Below are 22157 nucleotides of genomic sequence, written 5' to 3'. Positions count from 1 at the left end.
CTGTTCTCTCAAAACATCCCACCCTCGCCTTTTCCCACAGAGTCCAAAAGTCTGTTCTGTACATCTGTGTCTCTTTTTCTGTTTTGCATATAGGGTTATCATCACCATCTTTCTAAATTCCATATATATTCGTTAGTATACTGTATTGGTCTTTATCTTTCTGGATTACTTCACTCTGTATAATGGGCTCCAGTTTCATCCACCTCATTAGAACTGATTCAAATGAATTCTTTTTAACGGCTGAGTAATATTCCATGGTGTATATGTACCACAGCTTCCTTATCCATTCGTCTGCTGATGGGCATCTAGGTTGCTTCCATGTCCTGACTATTATAAACAGTGCTGTGATGAACATCGGGGTGCACGTGTCTCTTTCAGATCTGGTTTCCTCAGTGTGTATGCCCAGAAGTGGGATTGCTGGGTCATATGGCAGTTCTATTTCCAGTTTTTTAGGAAATCTCCACACTGTTCTCCATAGCGGCTGTACTAGTTTGCATTCCCACCAACAGTGTAAGAGGGTTCCCTTTTCTCCACACCCTCTCCAGCATTTATTGCTTGTAGACTTTTGGATAGCATCTTGGCTCCATTCTTAATCAAGAGAACAATTCCAGACTGCACAAGAAAATTCTAACAGGGGCTGACAGTTGATCTCCTGTTCTAGTCACAGCTGGTCTTTCTCCATTTTCTTATCCCTACAGTCCAGGTGAAGAAAAGAACCAAAAGGACGTAGGAGAGACGATGATATTAATATAAGTGTTAGCACATGCCTTCATCACTGAGCACAGTTTCTTGAGACACTACACTGCTTCTTCCTTGGCCTTTTCTTTTAAAAGAAGTTGAGTTCATCATGTGGGAATGGGAGGAGATATTCTTGGAATCTTATGTCAAAACCATCCATGCAGTAGCACGTATTTAGCTTGGGCTAAAGTACTATCTATACTGATTTGGGGAATGCTGGGAGACTTTAGCCAAATTATATCTCTTCTCTATTCCAAGGTGGGTGACCATTTCTGTGACAAGCAAAATAGTGTTGTGGTTAAAAATCTGGGCTCTCAAGTCTGACAGACAGGGGTTTAATCTTGCTTTGATAATTTTTTAAGTTGTATGACCTTGTGCTATGTAACCTCTGTGTTCTCAAGGGCAAAGTAAGGATAACAACAAAATAAACCTTACAGGATTGTGGTGATAACTAAATGTGACAATCGACATAAAACACTCAGCTTGTGCGTGCGTGCCAAGTCCCTTCAGTCGTGTCCAACTCTTTGGGACCCCGTGGACTATAGCCTGCCAGGCTCCTCTGTCCGTAACATTTCCTAGGCAAGAATATTGGAGTGGGTTGCCATTTCCTCCTCCAGGGGATCTCCCGGACCCAGGGCTCAAACCCATATCTCTTATGTCTCCTGCGTTGGTAGGTGCTTTCTTTACCACCAGCGCCACCTGGAACAGTTTAGCTCAGCACCCAGCAACAAGGATTACTATTCGTGAGCTCTGCCTCAAGGAAATGGCAACCCACTCCAGTATTCTTGCCTGGAAAATCCCATGGACAGAGGAGCCTGGTGGGCTACAGTCCATGGGGCTGCAAAGAGTCAGACACGACTGAGCAACTAAGACAGACAGATCTCAAGAGTGAGCTGAAGGAGTTCCCAATTACCTGATGGGAGCAAAGCTTCTGTGTTAGCTATCTGTGGCTGGGTAACAGACGGCCACAAAACTTCTCATTGTCTCACACTCTTTCTGAGGATCAGGGATCTGGAAGCCACTTAGTTGGGTAGTTCTGGCCCAGGGTCTCCCAGAGGTTGCAGTCAAGCCTGGAGCCACAGTCATCTAAAGGCTTGATGGGGTTTGGAGGATCAGCTTCAATCTCCCTCAGAAGGCTGTTGGCAGTAGGAGTTAGTTAGATCCTTAGCAAGTGTACCTTTCAGTAGGACTACTCACAACACAGCAGCTGAGTCTTCCTAAAGAGAAAGCAAGTGTGACCAGGAAGGACCACAGTGCCTTTTATAACATAATATTAAATGTGACATACCATAGCTTCTGCTGTATTCTGTTGGTTACACAGACCAACTCTGTACAGCATGCACAAGTGTGAATACCAGGAGGCAGAGATCGCTGGGGGTTTTCTCAGAGGCTGGCTACCCCCACCTTTAAATAGTTTTCCTGAGCAATGCCACAGATGCTCCTTTTTTTTTTTTTTTTGCTTTAATTTTAGAGCTGAGAGGCTTTGAAATGATTATAGTGGTTTATAATCTACCGGCAAATGAAAGGCATCCAAGCATCAAGATAAATGTCTGAGTGGGGTCTTCTAGCCACTTGAAAAACATGTGGCTCCACATGCTAAAGAAATCCACAGCTGACTTGAGTAAAATCTTGACTATTAAATATTCCAGCCCTGCACTTTCACAAAGTGCAAAGGATAGAAGTCGTCTCTCTGTGTTAACAAGTAAGAATGGTTAGCGGATAAGTCATGGTTTACAAATCTGTATTTATGATTGGGGTCTGGCTGACAAACAGCAAGAATAAACCATACAACCTGGGGAGTCCAATCCCAGCAGGAAGTTGCTTTGAAATAACATCATACTTCATTCACTCCCCAAATGATGTCTTTGACGACCAGTTTGGACACACGGATAAAACATCCTGTCACTTACCGTATTTTATTTTCTTGCAGAATTTCCCACTGTGTGGTTGTAACTCTCACAGTGCCTGTTCATACAACAGAATCCACAGTCTGACTTAGATTTGCCAAGTAGATTGCTTTTGGCCAAATTTCTTGTCCAAACACAGGTCCTTATGGTTTGAGAGTTCCCACTAAAAGATCCCTAAAGAAAAATATGCAGTTTTACTGGCTCAGATTTGTAGCTCCAAAATTTAAAAGAAAGCGGCTGGTTAACATTATACACATTTTGAAGCACTTGTCTTTCAGAAATGCAAAGAACAATAGCAAGGAAAGCCTTTGATGGCTCAGAATTTATTTTATTTTATGTACTTATTAATTGGTACACTTTCTCCCCGATTTTAACCAAAGATTCTGTACATTGAAACAATAAAATAAGTAAAGACATGTGTCTGCTTGAAAAAAATCTCGATTCTGGTTAAGTCTCAGAGTCCTTTTCCATGCTTTCTGGGTAAAGGCTCTCTCTGTTCTCTCAGCCCTGAAGCACTTTGATCTCAGAAGCAGTGCCATTTGGTTGTAAATGTATGTGGCGCCTTTGATCTAGTACTTAGCTGGTCTTATTTAAAATAGATAGCTTCTTTTATCTAAGTAGTGTTTACTAGGTCTCGCTCTATGAAAGATGGTTTAAATTGCTATTATTTAGATAGAAAGTTATATAAAGTTTTGTAAGAGTGCCCAGATCTGAATCTAATTCTCTAAATTCTAAAACCCCAATGGCATTATTATATGTTTCATACAGCAAATTCTTGTTAAAATGAGCTGATTTTACAGATGTCAGGTAATATTGCAAAAACTTTGTTTGCTTTTTAACGGGGAACTGATTTTCCAAAGAATAATAAACACACCCTACACTCGGGCAAAACTAGTACTCTCAAAGTGCCTGAACTAAAAGCCCAATTTTCCCCTCTGCAATTCACATATTAGTATATTTTTCTATTACTGGATTATGAACACAATAAAGGGTATATTGAAATGGGACTTTTTAAAATGAATAAGTGTATATCTTAAATTCTCTTCTTTAAGAGGATTTCTTAAATACTTTATCAGGCGCTTTAGTGACGGGTGCTTTCAATTTCCTAGGCTATATTCAATTATCCATTCAACAAACTATGTTGCAGGTGCAAAGACAGAGAGTTGATTAAGTCAAAGGCTCCATCCTTAGGTTGCTCACAGCCCGGGCTTGGGCGGCAGAGTGCTAGTGGACAGTTACCCTTCAGTGTGGTGTGTGCCTCTTATGGATGCTGCTCCTCCCAGCCTGCAGTTGGGAGTGGTCAGGGAAAGTTTCCTGGAAGAGGTGGTACCCAAGACTGCTGACTCAGAATTCAGTATCCTGTAAATTTCCAGCCAAATCCATAATTGCAAAGACACCTCTCCCAGTCTCCACATCCCTGGTTTAATGCAGGTGGTCAAAACCTTGAGAGAGGTCTAAAGCTTGAAGGGCTTTGCTGCCTGAAGCTACCTGAAAGGCTTATAGATTGCCATCCAACACTAAGGAAAAAAAGCCCAAACCATCTTTCACAGCAGTCACTTGGTCCTAACCTGAAGGTTAAAAAACATAAGCCTGAGATATTTACGTTAACACTCTGAGGTACAGAGTGTTACCACGTGCTGGGTATTCTCAGTGCTTTCTCTATATTAATGAATTGAGCCTATCCTCAACCCTACGACACAGGGACCACTATTATTCCCATTTAGAGAGGAGGAAATTGAGGCACAGAAAGACTAGTTTGTCCCTGGTTTTTCAGCTAGTGAGTTCCAGAATTGGATTCGGAACCCGAGGAGTCTGACTCCAGAATATATGTTTTTAATTATTGTGTTAAACGTGTCTCCCATTTTTCTTCGGTCCTTACTTTCTTTTCTCTGAAATAAAGATTTGAGGAGGGCCCTGGTAATGAATGCAATCACTGAGCACAGAACAGTTGCCATGATTACGTTTGTTATTATTTATTAACAGAGTGTGAAAGCCTCTCATACATAAGCATTCAGTGACTGTGAAATAAGAGAAAAGCATTTGAAGACTAACCGAGACATTTGCATGGGCTCTGGGGCTGCAAGAACATCTGCATGATCATCAAGGGGATTAGCAATGGCTATGGAAGAATACGTGCAGACAGTAAATGTATAAATAGAAATAAATGTCCAGAGACCCACTGGGTCGGGGCGAAATGATGAGATGCCGGATTCTTTAATGACTCCTTTTCTCCTTCCCTTCTTAAGTGCTGCTTAAGTAGAGCTGAGGCCAGACGGGATGCAGCTAAAGTGGCCCTAATCAACTCCCTCTTCAACGAGCTGCCCTCTCGCCGGATCACCAAGGAATTCATTATGGAGAGTGTGCAGGAAGCAGTTGCCTCCACCAGCGTGAGTACCCACCAGGGAAGCGGGGAGCTGGCTGTACAGAGTACTGAGGCCTTTGACTCTTGGGAGATGGTAATGCAGACAAGTTCTTTAGGACCTGGTGCAGGTTTTATTTTTAACCCATTAGATCATTAATTTTCAGCAAAAAGAGCACTTAGACTGAAAATCATGATATTGGGGCTGGCTTCCTATCCACGTCTCAGCAAGATTCTTTAGCCTTCCTGGATCACAATTAATCAAGCTGTCTATCAAAGTGGATCAAATTATGCATCTTGATTTGTTTATTTGGGTGATTTGTTTATTTGGGTGATTTGTTTATTTGGGTGTTAGCTGTTTATTTGGGTGTTAGCACTGATTCTTTCAGGGCCTGAGGATGCATGCAGTTGAATACCGCTTTAACCTAGGCATAAAGAAGTTCCGTTTTTCCCAAACTGGACTAATCATAAAAATTATCTGAAGCACTTGTTAAAAGTGCCAATTCCCCAGCCAGCGTGACGTCCTGCACTCTGTGCTTTTAGGGAAATACTAACTGCTTGAAGTGAAGTGAAGTGAAAGTCACTCAGTTGTGTCTGACTCTTGGCGACCCCATGGACTCTACAGTCCATGGAATTCTCCAGGCCAGAATACTGAAATGGGTAGTCTTTCCCTTCTCCAGGGGATCTTCCCAACCCAGGGATCGAACCCAGGTTTCCCTCATTGCGGGTAGATTCTTTACCAGCTGAGCCACAAGGCAAGCCCACTAACTGCTTAGCTATGAGAAAAACTGTATGCCTAATATTTGTTAGATGTTAGAGTTATCACACTTAATATCGATTACTTTATTCCAAGAGCTCTGGAAATTTCTGTAATAGACGTAATTAAATGCAAAGTGCTTTGAGAGCCAAACTATGTCTTAGAAATTTAGACAGGACATTTTCTCACCAATCTAGGAGTAGATTATTTGCCCCATGAATTATTTGGTGCTCCTGATCCTTGTACCTCCAAACTATAAACCATTTTCACCACGGAGGAAGCCTTCGGTCTCAACTGGGGCAGGCATCTCCCTATGTGTCCTTAAAGTGCAGAAACCAAAAGGCATTACCAAAGAGATAAGCTACCTCCTGCTTCACCTTTAGCATGGATCAACCCTATCTGAGAGTTTCATTCCCTGATTCCCTTAACCTGACTATGCAAGTCAAGGTTCTGTTATTCTGGAGAAGCTACCGATAAGGAAGGTGACATTATTACACCAGCTGTGACCTTTTTTTGTTGCCTTCCCCCCTCATAAATGCTCTTATCACACAGAGAAGCGATGAGGGGAGAGAGGCAGAGACTGAGAGTGGTTGTCCTGGCAGAGAGACTTCAGGGAGCTCTGGTCTGTCTCTGCTCTGAGGATGAAAGGAAGCCTTTATTTTTCTGCCCTGTAAATTTCAAGTGCCTTCGAGGAAGAGAAGTTAGGGAAATGATGCCTGATTTATATGTGTGGAATTTACTCAGGAGCAGGGAGGGGTCCTCAGTGTAAATGTAATTTATCATTTTTTTCATGGAAATTTCTAAGGAAGGAGAATATATATGGTTCATAGGCTTCTGGATGGATTTCCTCTGGGATATTTAAAAAGCCAACATAAATATTTCGGCAGTAGTGTGTTAATGTTATTGCATTCAAAAGCTATAAATTTGCGGCTATCTGATGCTGGCTGTTGTTTGTTCAGTCTCTCAAAGCCATTGCCCACCTTCCCAGGAATCCAAGGCTGTGGGATATTGAAGGGCAGGCCCCAATGCCATTCCAGAGCTCATGTTAGCTTCTTTATTGACACTCCCCATAACCAAATATTGAAGAGGAATTTCATTTTTTCCCATCACCCACCCACCTTGTTTGTTAAAGATTAAGTCGTCCAGAATTGAAAAAATATAAACCAAAATCCATGTCTCCCCAGGTTGAACACCAGCCTATTATGAAAAGCTCCCATTGAGAATCACGGTGGTCAAACATCAACATGAATCAGCCATAGGTGTACATGTGTCCCCTCTCTCTTAAACTTTCAAATTAAAAAATAAATTAATTTAAAAAAAAAAGAATCATGGTGGTAAAATATGAATGGTCCATACAACTGGAGAATTTTTTCCCTGTTAGTTACATAATTTGCTTGGTGATCACTAGAATCTTATGAAGCAAGTCAGCATTTCAAGATTTCAATAATGGATGAAAACAGCCTCAAAGGGCAACCACTCATTAGAGTGGCATTAATGCCACTACCAATAAAAACTCTATAGAGATGTGGGAATTTCTGCTTTAGTATAATTATTCTTTTTGAGTATATAATCAGTTAACATTCTAACGAAAAGCTAGGTTCAAATTGACTTCAAAAATCCTCTTCACTCTGAGAGATGGTAAGATTAAGGCTTTTATGCCAAATTAGCTGGAGATGGTTGTAAAAAGTGCACACCTGTAGGGTTAGAACCACGGGTGTTTCACAGGATTCATTCATGACCCCCAAAGAAGAGGAGGAAAAATCCGTGATACTTTGCTTTTCTGCTTCCTTCCCAAGGGCACTTTGGATGACGCAGATGACCCGAGCACCAGCATTGGAGCCTATCACTACATGTTGGAGTCAAACATGGGGAAGACCATGCTTGAGTTTCAGGTACCTGCCCACACGTTTATTTTGCTACACAGCCCCTAGAAGCCTGGGGGAATGCCCGTCTTATCACGAACAGCTCTTTGTTTATTTCAGTCATTTTAATTTAACCCTCTTAGAATCCAGCCCTGTAACTCTCTTCTGGCAGCACTGCAGTAGGCTAAAACAAACAAGCCAACAAGGCACAATCTTTGCTTCTTCAAGGGAAGTAGAAGACTTAAGCTAAGAAACAGGTAGGGAACATTACCGTCTTATGACCCTATTAACACTTTACCAGCTTTTCAGTATAAAGCTCCCCTTTTAATCAAATCAAACAGCTTGAAATATTGGTCATGACTATTTGGTTCTTAATTTTCAGAAGTTATAGTTGAAGGTGACTGCAATGTATATTAAACAATTTCCCCCTCCATTATGGTATTTTTGTAAACAAGATCTGCCATCTCCTATCATTAAGTAAATCAAAAAATTTAGCAAGCTGTAGCTGTTTTCATTCCACTACTGACAAGCAATAACAGAGCTAAGGAACTATATTACCTATTATTTATAAACTAATTATACTAGCAGTAAGAAGAAGAATAGCTTACACTCACTGGATGCTTACCTTGTCTGGCACTGTGCTAAGCATTTAACAAGTCTTACCATAATTTAACCTTCACAAAAACGCATGAGTATTTATTATACCCATGTCAGCATTGAAGGAAGTATGTCATACAGCTTAGTAAATGGCACAGCCTGGGTTTAGACCCAGGCAGTCTGATTCCTGAGTTCACATTTTGACTATTATCCTATATTGGGCTCGACAGACAAAAATTCAGTAGTGGTCGAGAATGAAAAGTATGCTCTCTAAAAAATTAAATTTGAATACAGTTGACCATCCATATACATCAATGTTACTAAGAATCGATATGCAGTGTTATAACAAGGAGACTTTACCTCCAAGATTTCTATTATTTTAGGTTAGATTCCAAGAAGCAATCATAATATAAAGTTTTATGGACAAAAATGTTCATCGTGGTATAATTTAAAGTGGTGGTATAGCTGAACCCTAAAGCCAGCTTTCAAATACCATCTTTGGTACCTTTCAAACTCTTTTCCTAACTGCAAGCCCACAGCCACTTCTCAGGTGGATATGTCCATCCTGCCCATTTTAAAACTCATTAATTTTACTCATCATTCTCTTGTTTGATTGAAGCAAAAGTGCTCTTTTTTCATCCTTTCCTAGGAAGATCTCAGTCATCCAGATTTCTCCTTAAGCAGTTGTGGTCTCACTGACCTTTGATGTTGCTTGTCTTGGTTTACAAAAGACCTTGAACTCACCTTCTGGTATAGACAGCGGCTTGCAGCAGCCAGTGGTTCTCAGCCCTGGCTGGGGAGTGGGTTCAGCTACTCACCTCTAAATCTGTTTCCTCATTTGTACATAAACCAGGAAGAATAAGAGTAGCAATAAAAAAAAAAAAAAAAAGAGTAGCAATAATAGCAATGCGACCTCACTGTGCCATTGTGAAGATTAAACAAGACTGCATAGAGAGTTCAGAACAATTCCAGGCATATGGTAAATGCTCAGTAAAAAATGACAATTGATAGTATATATATATTTCTGAAGAAGGACTGCTTTACTTGAAATGCCAGAGGTTACCGGATGGATTCCCTTGACAGCTTTATCTAACCTAAAGTCTTCAGATGAGGATAAGATAGCTTCCCAGCAAAAAATGTTTCAGGGCCCTGGGTCTCCCGCACTGCAGGCAGATTCTTTGCCGACTGAGCTATGAGGGAAGCCCTGCTATAGAATACAGGAGTGAAACTGCCAAGAGTCCTTTTTTATATCCCACAACATTCTAAAGTCAAACAGAGGAAACATAAAAGGGAGGCGCATGACACAAGAGAAGGAACACAAACTAAAAAAATCATACAGATCCAAGTGCCAAGCCTGTTCTACCACTTGTCACCTGTGAACTCAGCCATTCTGAGACTCAGTTTTTCTCATCTACAAAGTAAGAATCATGATGTCCACTGTATAGACTTTTTGTGGGACTTATACAATGTGACATTTATAAAGCATTTAGCACAATGATTCCTTAAGAAAATCATTTAATTTCTCCTCTCTCCCTGATAGAAGAATATTGTACTTTTTTTTTTTTTTTCTTACAGAATGAATGTTGCCTGGCCAAGAACATGGTAGCTTGTATAGGATATAGTAACTATTTTCAGAAAAATCAAGAATGATTTTTTTTAATGCAGTGGGTTAGTCTGCCAAATACAGGGAAGGCAAAAAAAATTTTTTTTAAAAATTCTGTCCAAGTACTATGAAAGGTTGTACTCAACCTCCTTTTAGTAATCCTTTTTTTTTAATTGCCTTTCTGTGGGCTACATGTTTTCTGTGTGGTCTGCGTAGTACGGTATTTAAGTATGTGAAATAACAATTTGACTCATATTGTGGAAATGCTTCATAAATTCTCATAAAGGAGGCTGGGTGCTGGATGAGAGACAGAGGTAGAGGAAGGCATGAGGGCAGGAAAAATCCAAGCTCCCTCCTCCCAGTAGGGATGCTGGCAACCCACAGGGAGGGCCATGCAGTACATCCCTCTTCCTTCCTCCAGCCCAAGGTCGCCTGCTGGTTTTCTGCACATTCCTCCGTGGCCTGGGTTAAATGCATCAACTTGTTTCTGCGCATAATGGGAATTGACCACAGGCCTGGGCTGTTTGCAGTCAACACAGCAATTCAGTACCCCTGCGGGGTAATAGATGTGTGTTTGTATCTAGCTATGGTTGACTATACAGTCTAAAAACGAGACTGGTGTCTCCTGACTGCCCTCGGGCTTTCCAGGGGGGCCGTCAAAGAGGCAGAGCTCAGAAGAAACCTGATAGGCTTCTGCTTACCTTCACTTCGTGGGCGGGAGGCTGGGGTGCCTGTTTAAGGTAGCCTTGCCTCTCTCTGTAGAGAAAACTGCCTCATGTTTGCAGGGGTGGGATGGCGGCAGCTCTAGCCACTGGGTCTTGTCAAGGTCAGATTCAAGGCAGACTTTGACTGAAGCTGGTTAATATATTTATTCTGAAGCCTAATGCAATCCAAAGACGAGCTGTTTATTTACATCTTTGCTAAGTTCTCCAGGTCGCCTTTTAAAACCTCATCCCATAAACAAATTTCCTCTTAAATCCATTCTCTTGGGTGGGGAGATGGTGCCCACCTGTTTTTCAAGTTCTCCATTTACACTGTTTGTTTTTCTTATTTCTGATGAATCACAGAACCAAGCCAGTCTCCCAGACAGAGTTCCAGAGAGAAGCAGTGTTCATTCTCTCCCTGTGAAGTAGCTGGGAGGCCAAACATTGTTTCTCGTAGGAGGCAACACCAAGAAGCTCTGTGAGGACAGACCCCAGTCATTGTTGGCTTAGATTTAATGAATGACAACATGAACCAGGAAAGCTGTAGAATGAAAGCTACAACTGCAATGTTCCTGAAGAGAAAGAAAACACAGGACTCGATTCACCATTTGATTTCTAATTTACTTATGGGCCTTCCTGTGGCTCAGACAGTAAAGAATCTGCCTGCAGTGCAGGAGACCCAGGTTCGATCTCTGGGTCGGGAAGATCCCCTGGAGAAGGAAATAGCTTCCCACTCCAGTATTCTAGACTGGAGAATTCCATGGCTAGAGGAGCCTGGTGGGCTACAGTCTATGGGGTCACAAAGAGTCAGACACAACTGAGCAACTAATACTTGGTAAAGGGAACTGGCTACATATTTTATGGGGGCCTGGTGCAAAATGAAAGTTTAAGACCTTTTGTTCAAAAATTACTATGAATTTAAAGATAACAAAGCGCTAAACCAAGCTCAAAGCCTGTGTGACTATACAGATCTTAAGCTCATGAAACTGCCCTTGTCCCTGAGACAAGATCCCCAGAAGAGCCCAGACTGGGGTAAGAAGAGTCAAGCATTCAACTGGGGTACAAAATTTAAGGGTGCATCAAAAAATTCAGTAATCAAGGCAAATAATATTATAATGCAATATGTTTAAAACTCAACATAAATGTGCAAAAATCTATGGCAAACGAAAAATAAAGATAGGATTTTAAATAAAAGACCCTGAACTTGTATAACTCACCTTAAGTCTTGCTTCACTCACCTGGCCCCAGTCTCAAGCCCACCTCTAGACCAGCTTCTTGTTTATTTGTCAGCCCATGCAGAGGAGCCAGGCTTCTAAATCAGCCCATGTGACAAACACAGCTCAAAGACTTCAGTGAGGAAGAAGCAGGACAGATAGCCCACCAAACAGACTTCAGATTGGGAATACATGTAAATCCATGGCTGATTCATATCAATGTATGACAAAACCCACTGGAAAAAAAAATAATAATAATAATTTAAAAAAAAAATCAAAAAAAAGAAAAAAAAAAAAAAAACGACAGGGCTTCAACAAGTAGGAAAACAAGGCTGAGAAGACCAGGCAGTGAGGAGTCATAGGAAACTAGGAACCAAGTCCTCACAGAAGCCCACAGCCACCCTCTCCTTACCAGTCTCTCATAATGCAAGGATTTCCCATGCAATCAATGAGAAGCACGCAGAGATTTCCTGGGGTTGAGCCAGGGTTCACACAGCTTCAGGAAGATCTGAAGATAGTGAACTTGGTCAGTTCAGGTCAGTTCAGGTCAGTTCAGTTCAGTCGCTCAGTTGTGTCTGACTCTTTGTGACCCCATGGACTGCAGCATGTCAGGCCTCCCTGTCCTTCACCAACTCCCGGAGTTTACTCAAACTCATGTCCATTGAGTCGGTGATGCCATCCAGCCATCTCATCCTCTGTCATCCCCTTCTTCTCCTGCCTTCAATCTTTCCCAACATCAGGATCTATTCAAATGAGTCAGCTCTTCGCATCAGGTGGCCAAAGTATTGGAGTTGCAGTTTCAGCATCAGTCCTTCTGATGAACATTCAGGACTGATTTCCTTTAGGATGGACTGGTTGGATATCCTTGCAGCCCAAGGGACTCTTAAGAGTCTCCTCCAACACCACAGTTCAAAAGCATCAATTCTTGGTCATGTGAGGGGAAATAAAGAAATGGGACAGGGAGAATGTGGAAATATTTCAGTATACTTCACATGACGATGGTAAGATTCATCAGAGAGGAGGGCCAGCACTATAGATCAGGACACAAAGTAAGCAGGTAAAAGAAGGTTATCTTTCCTGGGGGATTTAGGAACAAGAGCCGCAGTGAAGAAGAGGCCGTTGTGTTACAGCAGAGGAAACAACTGCTTGATAATAGGATAGAAATTTAGACAAACCAGAGGGGGTGAAGAGGATAATCCTCCTCCTGCAGACAAAAACAGCTCAAGTCTCAGTGGGGAAGTTTTACGAGAGGCGTAGGTTGCCAAGGGATATGAGAAAGATTTCCAGTTCTGTTCACAGAATTGTGGGTTCCACAGTGTTAGGAGGGTTGCTGAGTGACACAACAGAAATTTATCTGGATGAGGGGCTTGGCACATAGATAGGAACGAAAGCTTAGAGGACATTGGAGGAAAAATATATTATGAAGGCAACAGTTGTCAGAGGATGGAATTAAGAGCTCTGTTCGCAATAGGTTGTTTCTCAAACTGGGCCACATGGATGCAAGGATGATGCCAGGAGGGTTACTGAAGCCACAGAATAAATTCAGTACATCTTTCTGGGTTGTCGACGTTACGTGAAGATTGCAGGAAAAGAAAGTGGCATTCATTTTCTTCTTTAAGGAAATGGACATACACAAGAAAACACATAATTTAAGTTGAGTCTTACGATAAAACATCATAAAACATTTGTCAATATTGTCCCTCCTGTAATACCATGGAGGTGTTCATATCAGAACCTAAAGATCATTCCTAGCCATTTTTATGTCCGCAAAGCATTTAGTGAGTAGGCCTGAGGGGATAGCAAGGGATAGCAACACAAGTTTACCTTCCTCAGCCACTGGGGTTATCTTGGTAAGAGGCATAGTGTTGGGAGCCAGATTAGATTATGGATTTGGTTATGGAGCAAAAGACTCTCACTTTTCCAAAGTAGCATAGTGATGTGACAGAGTGGAAATCTGGATGGGGGCAGAGAGAAGTGGAGAGGAATGATAAGAAGGGTGAGTTCCCCTGGCACTGGACCGAGGACCCTGGGCAGACATGGGGTCAGTGTGTGGCTCAGCTGCTGTCCATGTCATGTTTCAATTAATGGAGACACATGGTTTTGCTTTTACCAAGGTCTCTGTTCTTGGGCTTCCTGGTGGCTCAGACAGTGTCTGCCTGCAGCCTGGGAGACCCAAGTTTGATCCCTGCGTTGGGAACATATCCTGGAGAAGGGAATGGCAACCCACTCCTGTGTTCTTGCCTGGAGAATTCCATGGACAGAGGGACCTGGCAGGCTACGGTCCACAGGGTCGCAAAGAGTCAGATACAACTGAGCGACTAACAGCATGTGTTCTTGTGATGCTCACTGTGTAGTAATACATACACAAAATCCCAAACCAAAAAGAAGAAAAGCATTACATTCTAATGGCAATTTAAACATGAGAATAGTGCTATTCAGACATGAGACATTTAGACATGAGAATATTTGTTCTGATGATCTTATCTCTTTAAATTTTACCTCATAATTTTAAGGTAACTGTAATCTCAAACTGAGCTTATGTCTCCAGATTTCATAGTGAAAACGTTTTCCATAGCAAGCAGACATAAAGACAAAAGTCCACTTTGTTTTCGAATGGGCATAAGACATCTGTTCAAATGTTAAGCTTTCATAACTTGTCTCATGCCCAAGAAGTTCCTTAACTGTATTGTTATTTTCCAATAGGTATGTGGCTGTGGTTTGTACTACCACTAATCCACTGTAGATGTTTCTCTGATCAAAAAAGAAAGAAAAAAAAAATGCAGGTAACTTCAATGTTACTGTTACTGTTAAGGCACTTCAGTCGTGTCCGACTCTGTGCGACCCCATAGCCGGCAGCCCACCAGGCTCCCCCATCCCTGGGATTCTCCAGGGAAGAATACTGGAGTGGGTTGCCATTTCCTTTTCCAGTGCCTGAAAGTGAAAAGTGAAAGTGAAGTTGCTCAGTCGTGTCTGACCCTTCGCAACCCCATGGACCACAGCCTACCAGGCTCCTCTGTCTATGGGATTTTCCAGGCAAGTGTACTGGAGTGGGGTGCCATTGCCGTCTGGAAGACTGCTAATCCTAATCAGATTGGAAAAACAAAATCTTCAGTATGTTGAATACATGTTAGCTTGCACTCGGTATCAGGCAGGGAAAGGATGATGTTGATAGAAAGGCTAAAGGCTGTGCTCAGCCCTGGCCATTGAATGTGAAAACTGTGGGTGGGTTTACTGTCAATTCATCCTTATTGGTCATAGTTTAAGGCATTTTCTTGACTGAATTTATAAACTTAGGGGTGTTTTACAGTTTCTGTAGTTTGTCCATTATATGCTCTATATTTACTTTTTGGCCTAAATTTTTTAAAATTTAAATTATTTTCATATGCCATATTGTCACATGGTTCAAAGCTCAAAAGGTACAAATGAGTGTCAGAGAAAAGCCTCCCTCCATTTTTCTCCCCTGAGGTGACTCATGTTCCCAGATTCTTTTGTCTCTTGTCAGAACTCTTCTAGGCGTTTATAAGCAAATATTTACAGGCATCTTCTAATTCTTACTCAAGTAGTAACACACAGTATACATGTTGGACACCTTGCTTTTAACACCTCACAGAGACTCTTTATATTAGAACAAGAGAGCCTTCTCACCCTTTGTGATTGCATTGTATTTGGTAGGATGACCATGTTGTAAAGGAGGAAGGATCATTTTCTTTTTATCCTTCTGAATTCTTAGCTGAGACTCCTGTAATGAAAGGCAGATTAAGAAGAGAAAAACAGAAGTACACCTCATGTATGTGTGAGAGATACTCAGGGAAAAATGAGGAACTCCACAAGGTGGCTTAGAATTCAGGATTAAATACCATCTTAATACAGAAGGGAGCAGGGGTGTAGGCCTCTCAGGAAAGCGCACGTGTGCCTGCTCAGCTGCTCAGTCATGTCTGAATCTTTGCAACCCACGGACTATAGCCCACCAGGCTCCACCGGGCTCCTCTGTCCATGGGATTTCCCAAGCAAGCATACTTGAATGGGCTGCCATTTCCTTCTCCAGGGGATCTTCATGACCCGGGAGTTGAACCCGTTTCTCTTAGGTCTCCTGCCTTGGCAGGCAGATCCTTTACTGCCAAGCCACCAGGGGAGACCCTTAGGAGAGAGGAGATGATCTTTAAGAAAGGTGAATTGATCTTTAGAAGAATAGATAGGAGATATGATAGTGACAAAGTTTGGCGGAGCATGGAGTGGACTTGTTTCTACTTCTGGGATAAGTGTCAGTATTCCCTGGTTGATGAAACCCCTGGAGAAGGGTTTTATAACAATTAAGTTCCTTTTGGAGGATCTGTCTTTTGGGAGATAAGGGGAGTTCAGAGAAAGCCTCTTTCTCTGTTTGTGGTTTTTTAAGTAGATACAGCTCAAAATAATCAATATACCAAAGTTGCATATTTGGGGGTGCTATATTCTTCTACACTTCAGGATTTAACCATTCCTTTTTGTAAACATTTCATTTAACCATTCCTTTAAAAATGAACATTTAAGATATTGCCAGTCTCAGACAATTTTTCTAAAATGATGCAATGAATAGCCTTGCCTACACATTATTTGAAGATGTGCTGGGATATTTATATAACTTCCTGGATATAAAATTGTTACAGCATATGTGTTTACACTGTTGAGAGGTATTTGTCCATTATTTAATAGTTCATGCCAAATATAGATAAAACAGAGGAGGGAAGGAAAAACGCTCCGGAAGCTTACGACTGTGGTATTTGAAAAGTCTCAAAGTGTTCTGACAGTATTGTATATTCCATTTTCCTGATATAGTTGGGGATTAGAGTTATGACCTCTTCAGCAATCACTGAGGCACTTTCTTTCACATTTCTACTTTGAGACTAATGAAAAGCATTTGGGTTTTATAGGAGCTTATGACCATTTTCCAACTATTGCACTGGAACGGAAGCCTCAAAGCCCTTCGTGAAACAAAATGTTCCCGACAGGTGAGATTTTTCCAGTAAAAAGCAGGTTTGTGTTGTATGGACTAAGCGGATGGCTCATCTTCCACTGAGGTTCCTTTATTTGAATTTTTCTCTGTTTAGTACCTTATTTATTAAGAGCAGAGGATATATATATGTGTGTGTTGTGCTTAGTCGCTTCATTGCGTCCAACTCTTTGAGACCTTCCGGACTGTAGCCCGCCAGGCTCCTCTGTCCATGGGGATTCTCCAAGCAAGAATACTGGAGTGGGTTGCCATGCCCTTCTCCAGGGGATCTTCCCAACCCAAGGATCAAACCTAGATCTCCCTCATTGCAGACAGATATTTCACTGTCTGAGCCACCAGGGAAGTATATATCTACTAACATGTATATATGTATACACTAACATATATAAGTATATATAACTTTACGTGCATTTATATGCACATAGCTATATGTTCAACATTTATAGGTATACTAACATATATATGTACATATATATATATCTATATCTGATACATGTATCTGGTATATCTCTCTCTGATATATCTATCTAGATTTAGATCTAGATATATCAGTCCAGTTGTGTCAGGGACTGACCACATACACACACTAAGAAGAATGTTGACTGGCCATAGGACTGACTCAGATACCTGTACTGAACGCTAGAATGGAGGGATCCCTTAGACAGACTTAGTTCCTAAGCCACATATGGCATCTACTCCATGCAGTGTGCCCCCTCCCACTCTTCAAAGCAGAAAGAAATGTGAGTCTGCACCACCTCCAAACCTCCTCTCCTCACCAAGAACAGGAGAACTTTTCTCACCCCCACCAAATGTTCCCGGTGGGCAACAGAACTGATTATCAAGGTGGGAGACATGGTATGTCCATCACTTCAATTTTTTGTTTTTCAATCAGTTCAGTTTTGGGGTTTGGAAGTTTCTTCTTTATTTTTCAGAGACAGGGTCTCACTATTTCTTAGCTACCTATGAAAAGCACCCTGCCCCCTCTTTTGGTGGCGAAGGCAAACCCCCTCCCATGCACTTAATGGTTCTCACTCTACTATCACTTAAGATTTATTCTGCCTTTATCCCACTAGACTCGAGGGTAGTAGTTATTTTTGAGAATTTGCTATCAGGAAGTTGTATGAGGAGCAAAGCCTCTACTAGTCAGCAAGATGAGGGCGGATGTAAAAGTTTTCCATGCACTACTGCCCCAGGAGTTTTTAGTTGTTCTTTGCCTAGAAAGCCTGGCTTTCAAAATGTCAAAGATGGAAAAGAAATGAGTAGCTGACAATGGCTTTGGCTATTTTTTTTCTTTTCCTTTGATTTCATAAAAAGCCTTTGAAACATGCCGAGTTGGTTACAAACACTTTTCCGTGATTGTTTTTAATTTGTTAAGGTCATAAATAAATACCATATGTTCTTGAAAATAAAAATAAGCAATGCATCCACTCCACAAGTTCTTCTTAAAGAGCGTTCATCAAACTTATATATGACATTACAATATACTGGCAAATTTTAAACATGAGAATTGGGAGATAGTGACTAATTTTGCATTGTCTGCAGAAAGTAAGAGACAAGCACATAAAGTTACCGTTACGATATCAATGATGATAATGCCTGTAGTCCGTAATTTTTTAAGTCCTTCCCATAGTTACTGTGAACCATTTAGTCTGTCATCCTCCTTATGCTAACAACACAGCAGTTAGCAAGTTGATTCTCCTGGTATCGAAGTCTTGTCCTGATTCAAAGTTTCCTGTTTTCTGCAGTGGGTGTGACCAAACCCAGTTCTGCCCAGACCCTTCTGTATAGCTGTTTCCCTCTATCTTGCCAAAGGAGCTAACATTGGGCAGAAGGGTTATAAATAAATGTATTTTATTAGCTCATACTAATTGTTGTAAGAATGCAGTTTCAAAGGAACAGATATTTTCCAGTGAGGGTAGAGCTCTGCTCTGTGGACAATATTAGGTCATTCCTGGTGGCGGGTTTTGATTCAACCCGGAGTGACCTTTACTTTGGGTACCAACTTTAGCCATTTCTCTCCTTTAAGAGGTATGTCCTGGGATTGGGCTTCAGTTCGTGAAGATCAGAGAGGTTTGGTTGTTGGTAGAACACCCACAGGTGTTTGTGTGCTGGGGCGGGGGGTGGAGGCCCGGGAAATGAAGTGTCGGAAGGCCACAGCCCAGGTACTTCGGTTGCTCTTCCCTGATGCTCTGGACCTTGCCTCTCGGTCCCCAGGAAGTCATCTCCTACTACTCCCAGTACTCCCTGGATGAAAAGATGCGCAGCCACATGGCCCTAGACTGGATCACGAAGGAGCGGGAGTCGCCGGGGATTCTCTCCCAGGAGCTGCGAACGGCCCTGAGGGAGCTGGAGGAAGCCAGGAAAGCAGGGCAAGAACTACGGTTTTACAAAGAAAAGAAAGAGATCCTGAGTTTAGCCCTGACGCAGATCTACAGTGATCCTGGCGCTTCTTCACCCAGTGATGACCAGCTGAGCCTCACGGCCCTCTGTGGCTATCACTAGCAAGACCAGGTCCCAGCTGCCCCCGAGGTGGGCAGAGGCCGGACTCTCCCGTGAGGACGCTCACGGAGAGGTTTGGTCATCAGAGGCTTTAGCACTTCTAGATGCTACGTGAAGGCGGTAGTAATTCTGCTCACTTATCCCATGCACAGTATCTCAAGAGTAGCAGGACCCTTATAGGACCCAACGTCCCCTCAGTGCAGTTTCCTCAATAGCTCCACCTCAGACCGAAAGGATGACGATGGGATTGTTTGGAAAATATTTCCCAGGCCTGGCTTCAACCTGAAGCCTGGTTGACATGTGCCTTGCTGGATTACATATGTTGTTTCAAAGAAAGGACCAGTGTAGCAACTCCAAAAAGAACACCAGCCAGGACTAGGGAAAGTAGCATGATAGCAATTAAAAAATACTTGGGATTAAATAAACAATATGGATTATTTTAAAAAATACCCAGGGGTCAGAGTTTCTTCTTAAGCTTTGTCAGCTGCAAGATCATTTACACTCCACCAGGTGTAACATAAAACTTCAGTGGGGATTTTATCTGGACATCCCACTATCAAAGATTTTGAAGTGGTAATGGTATGAAAAATACTATATAATTGTAATGTGGCTTAAAATGTCATTGTAATAATTTTTTTTTTAAAGCCCACTCTTCCATATGGGTATAAATGTCACCCAGGATAGCACCCTCAGTTGTTTTCCTCAAGAAGAATTAATATCCAGTTTTTGTGAGTCCTCAATCAGTCATGTGCATTTTTAATTTGCAAATAGATGAACTGCTTTATTTTTATGTCTGCCACCTCAGTCATATATCTATAATGGGGACAGTTACCGGCATTTCTAAGATTAAAACATTTTGAAAAATCATTAGCATTTAGCAGTACTTATATTTACATTTGATTTGTTTCTCCTGCATTAGAGAAAAGGAATTATTAATTGTCTTTGCTGTTGTTCAAACACTTAAACCGCCAGTAGCTCAAACGTAATGTCACTTTTCAGTTTAAATTACTGGACTCTTCTTTAAAGAAGGGATAAAACATTGCCATCTCTCTTTTAAAATGGCTTCGGTCAATCAACTGATTAGACAACCAAAAGCAAATACAAACCATTTTTTATGGTTCTTCGTCACTCAAATTTAAGAATGGTAGCAGTGCCAATTTTAAACACTTATAAATAGTTCCTTATTTTTAACATGGGATGGATTATCTTGCATTTACTCCAATGTCAAATTTAATAAAAACAGTTTTCTCAATTTTCAATAAGATTTCCTTTTCTTCCTGTTTACTCCAATGTCAAATTTAATAAAAACAGTTTTCTCAATTTTCAATAATATTTCCTTTTCTTCCTGTTAACTTTCATGAAAGCTGAAACCATTATAATTACACTAATGTTTACAAAAATGTGATAGTTGTAGCTTCATATCTAAATATCTACAATGCTAATTGTCACTCCTTGAATCCCCAAGAAACTGTATACTAAGCATGTATTTTGGAAGTAACCTTATTAGTAAAAATTAACTTCACACATCATATTTCTCACCCCAAGGAAAAGTTTAGCCATATACCTTCCCTACTCAAATGTCTTGCAGAGGTAATACTATATAATATTAGATACATTTTATTTAAACTATTGTTTTAACAAAAAAAAAAAATCACATCCCTCCCCTCCCCATAATGAGGCTAAATGTCACCTAGGAGAAATTCCCAAATAGAAATTAGAATTAATATCTGTAAGTGAATACATTTTAAAGTTAAATCACTTTCTATTTAAAGCAATGTTTTCAAGAAGTTATTACTCTATCATTTCAGAGAAGCTACAGCTTCCCATGTTAGGTGTGATGAAAAGTAGGTACATCTGTACTGCATTTGCAGTCTTTAACAGTGACCACCTCAAGCTGACACTATCTAACTAGATGCAGGAACAGGAATCAGCTAGAAAATATTAAATGCAGTCTCTGCCCGGCAATTAGAAAAACTGTACCCATTCCATACACTGGAAGCAGAGGCTCTGGCTTGGCCACTATCAACTTTTCCTGGCTGGTCAAAACTGCCCACTCTTCCCGCCATGGTGTGGGAGTTTCAGCAAAACAGGCAAAACTCAGAATCTTTGCCACTCCCTTTGAAGTTCATTTATCACAAATCAGTATCAGCTAAGACCTAATGTCTGTCGGTATATCACATAAACATCTATAATTCTGGCCTTGAGGCTAGCAGGGTTGAAGAGCAAAGTAGACTATTATTATTTTTCATTTTCTATATCGTGTTCTCAATAACACACTGTGTTGAATGGGCCTGGAGTGGAGGATTCTCTACTTAAATATATAGAACCCTGGGTTCTAACAGTTTGTGGTTATAAATTCTTTCAGAATCTGATAGAAGCTATGGACTTTATCCTAGGAAAATAGAATGAAACAATTACATTCAAAATTACACAGACTGTTTCAGAGTATATGTGAACCTCCCCAACATCCATTCATTGCTCTGTCCAAGAACCCCCAGTTTAGAACTCTTCATTGTTGCATGCCTACTTATAGTTTCTTAAACTTTTCAGTAGGGCTCCAATCTAACTCAGACATAGTCCCATTAACCTATCTCTGAGACAAATGTCATCATCCTTAAATACAGAATTGCACTGATTTGTGACAAGAGATAGTTTAATTTTCACAAAACCCAAATATCCCAGATTGTTATGAAAAAAACCGCTTAAAGAAAACTAATCATTTAACTTGTATGATCATATCAGAGTATTACACATTTAATAAAGTCATTGTTCCTCTAATGATCAGAATTTGGTTGTCCTTTTGTTCAATATGTTAGCTGTTACATTCATTCACCTATTTCTAGAAAAGGAAAAGAATCAAGCCATAGATATTCTTGAAATGTTATACCTATGTCAATGATAAATCTGATCAGCTAGGTCTCAGGAAAACA

At 41.0% G+C, this 22157-nt stretch overlaps 1 protein-coding gene across 2 annotated transcripts in view; it reads left to right on the top strand.

Annotated features, from left to right (window-relative positions):
* The window catches only part of LIX1 (limb and CNS expressed 1), a 53476-nt gene extending 31553 nt beyond the window's left edge, over positions 1 to 21923 (top strand). For both annotated transcript variants that reach the window (XM_061149502.1, XM_061149503.1), the window contains exons 3-6: positions 4892 to 5032; positions 7558 to 7653; positions 16649 to 16726; positions 18943 to 21923. In XM_061149502.1, coding sequence (XP_061005485.1) covers positions 4892 to 5032; positions 7558 to 7653; positions 16649 to 16726; positions 18943 to 19230 — 603 coding nt within the window. In that variant the 3' untranslated portion in view covers positions 19231 to 21923. The remainder of the gene's footprint in view (positions 1 to 4891; positions 5033 to 7557; positions 7654 to 16648; positions 16727 to 18942) is intronic.
* Positions 21924 to 22157: the final 234 nt, after the last annotated feature.

Source organism: Dama dama, chromosome 9 (genome assembly GCF_033118175.1).
Source record: "Dama dama isolate Ldn47 chromosome 9, ASM3311817v1, whole genome shotgun sequence".
Taxonomy (NCBI): Eukaryota; Metazoa; Chordata; class Mammalia; order Artiodactyla; family Cervidae; genus Dama; species Dama dama.
Note: the sequence above shows the minus strand (reverse complement) of the source record. Positions and strands in the feature narration are given on the sequence as shown.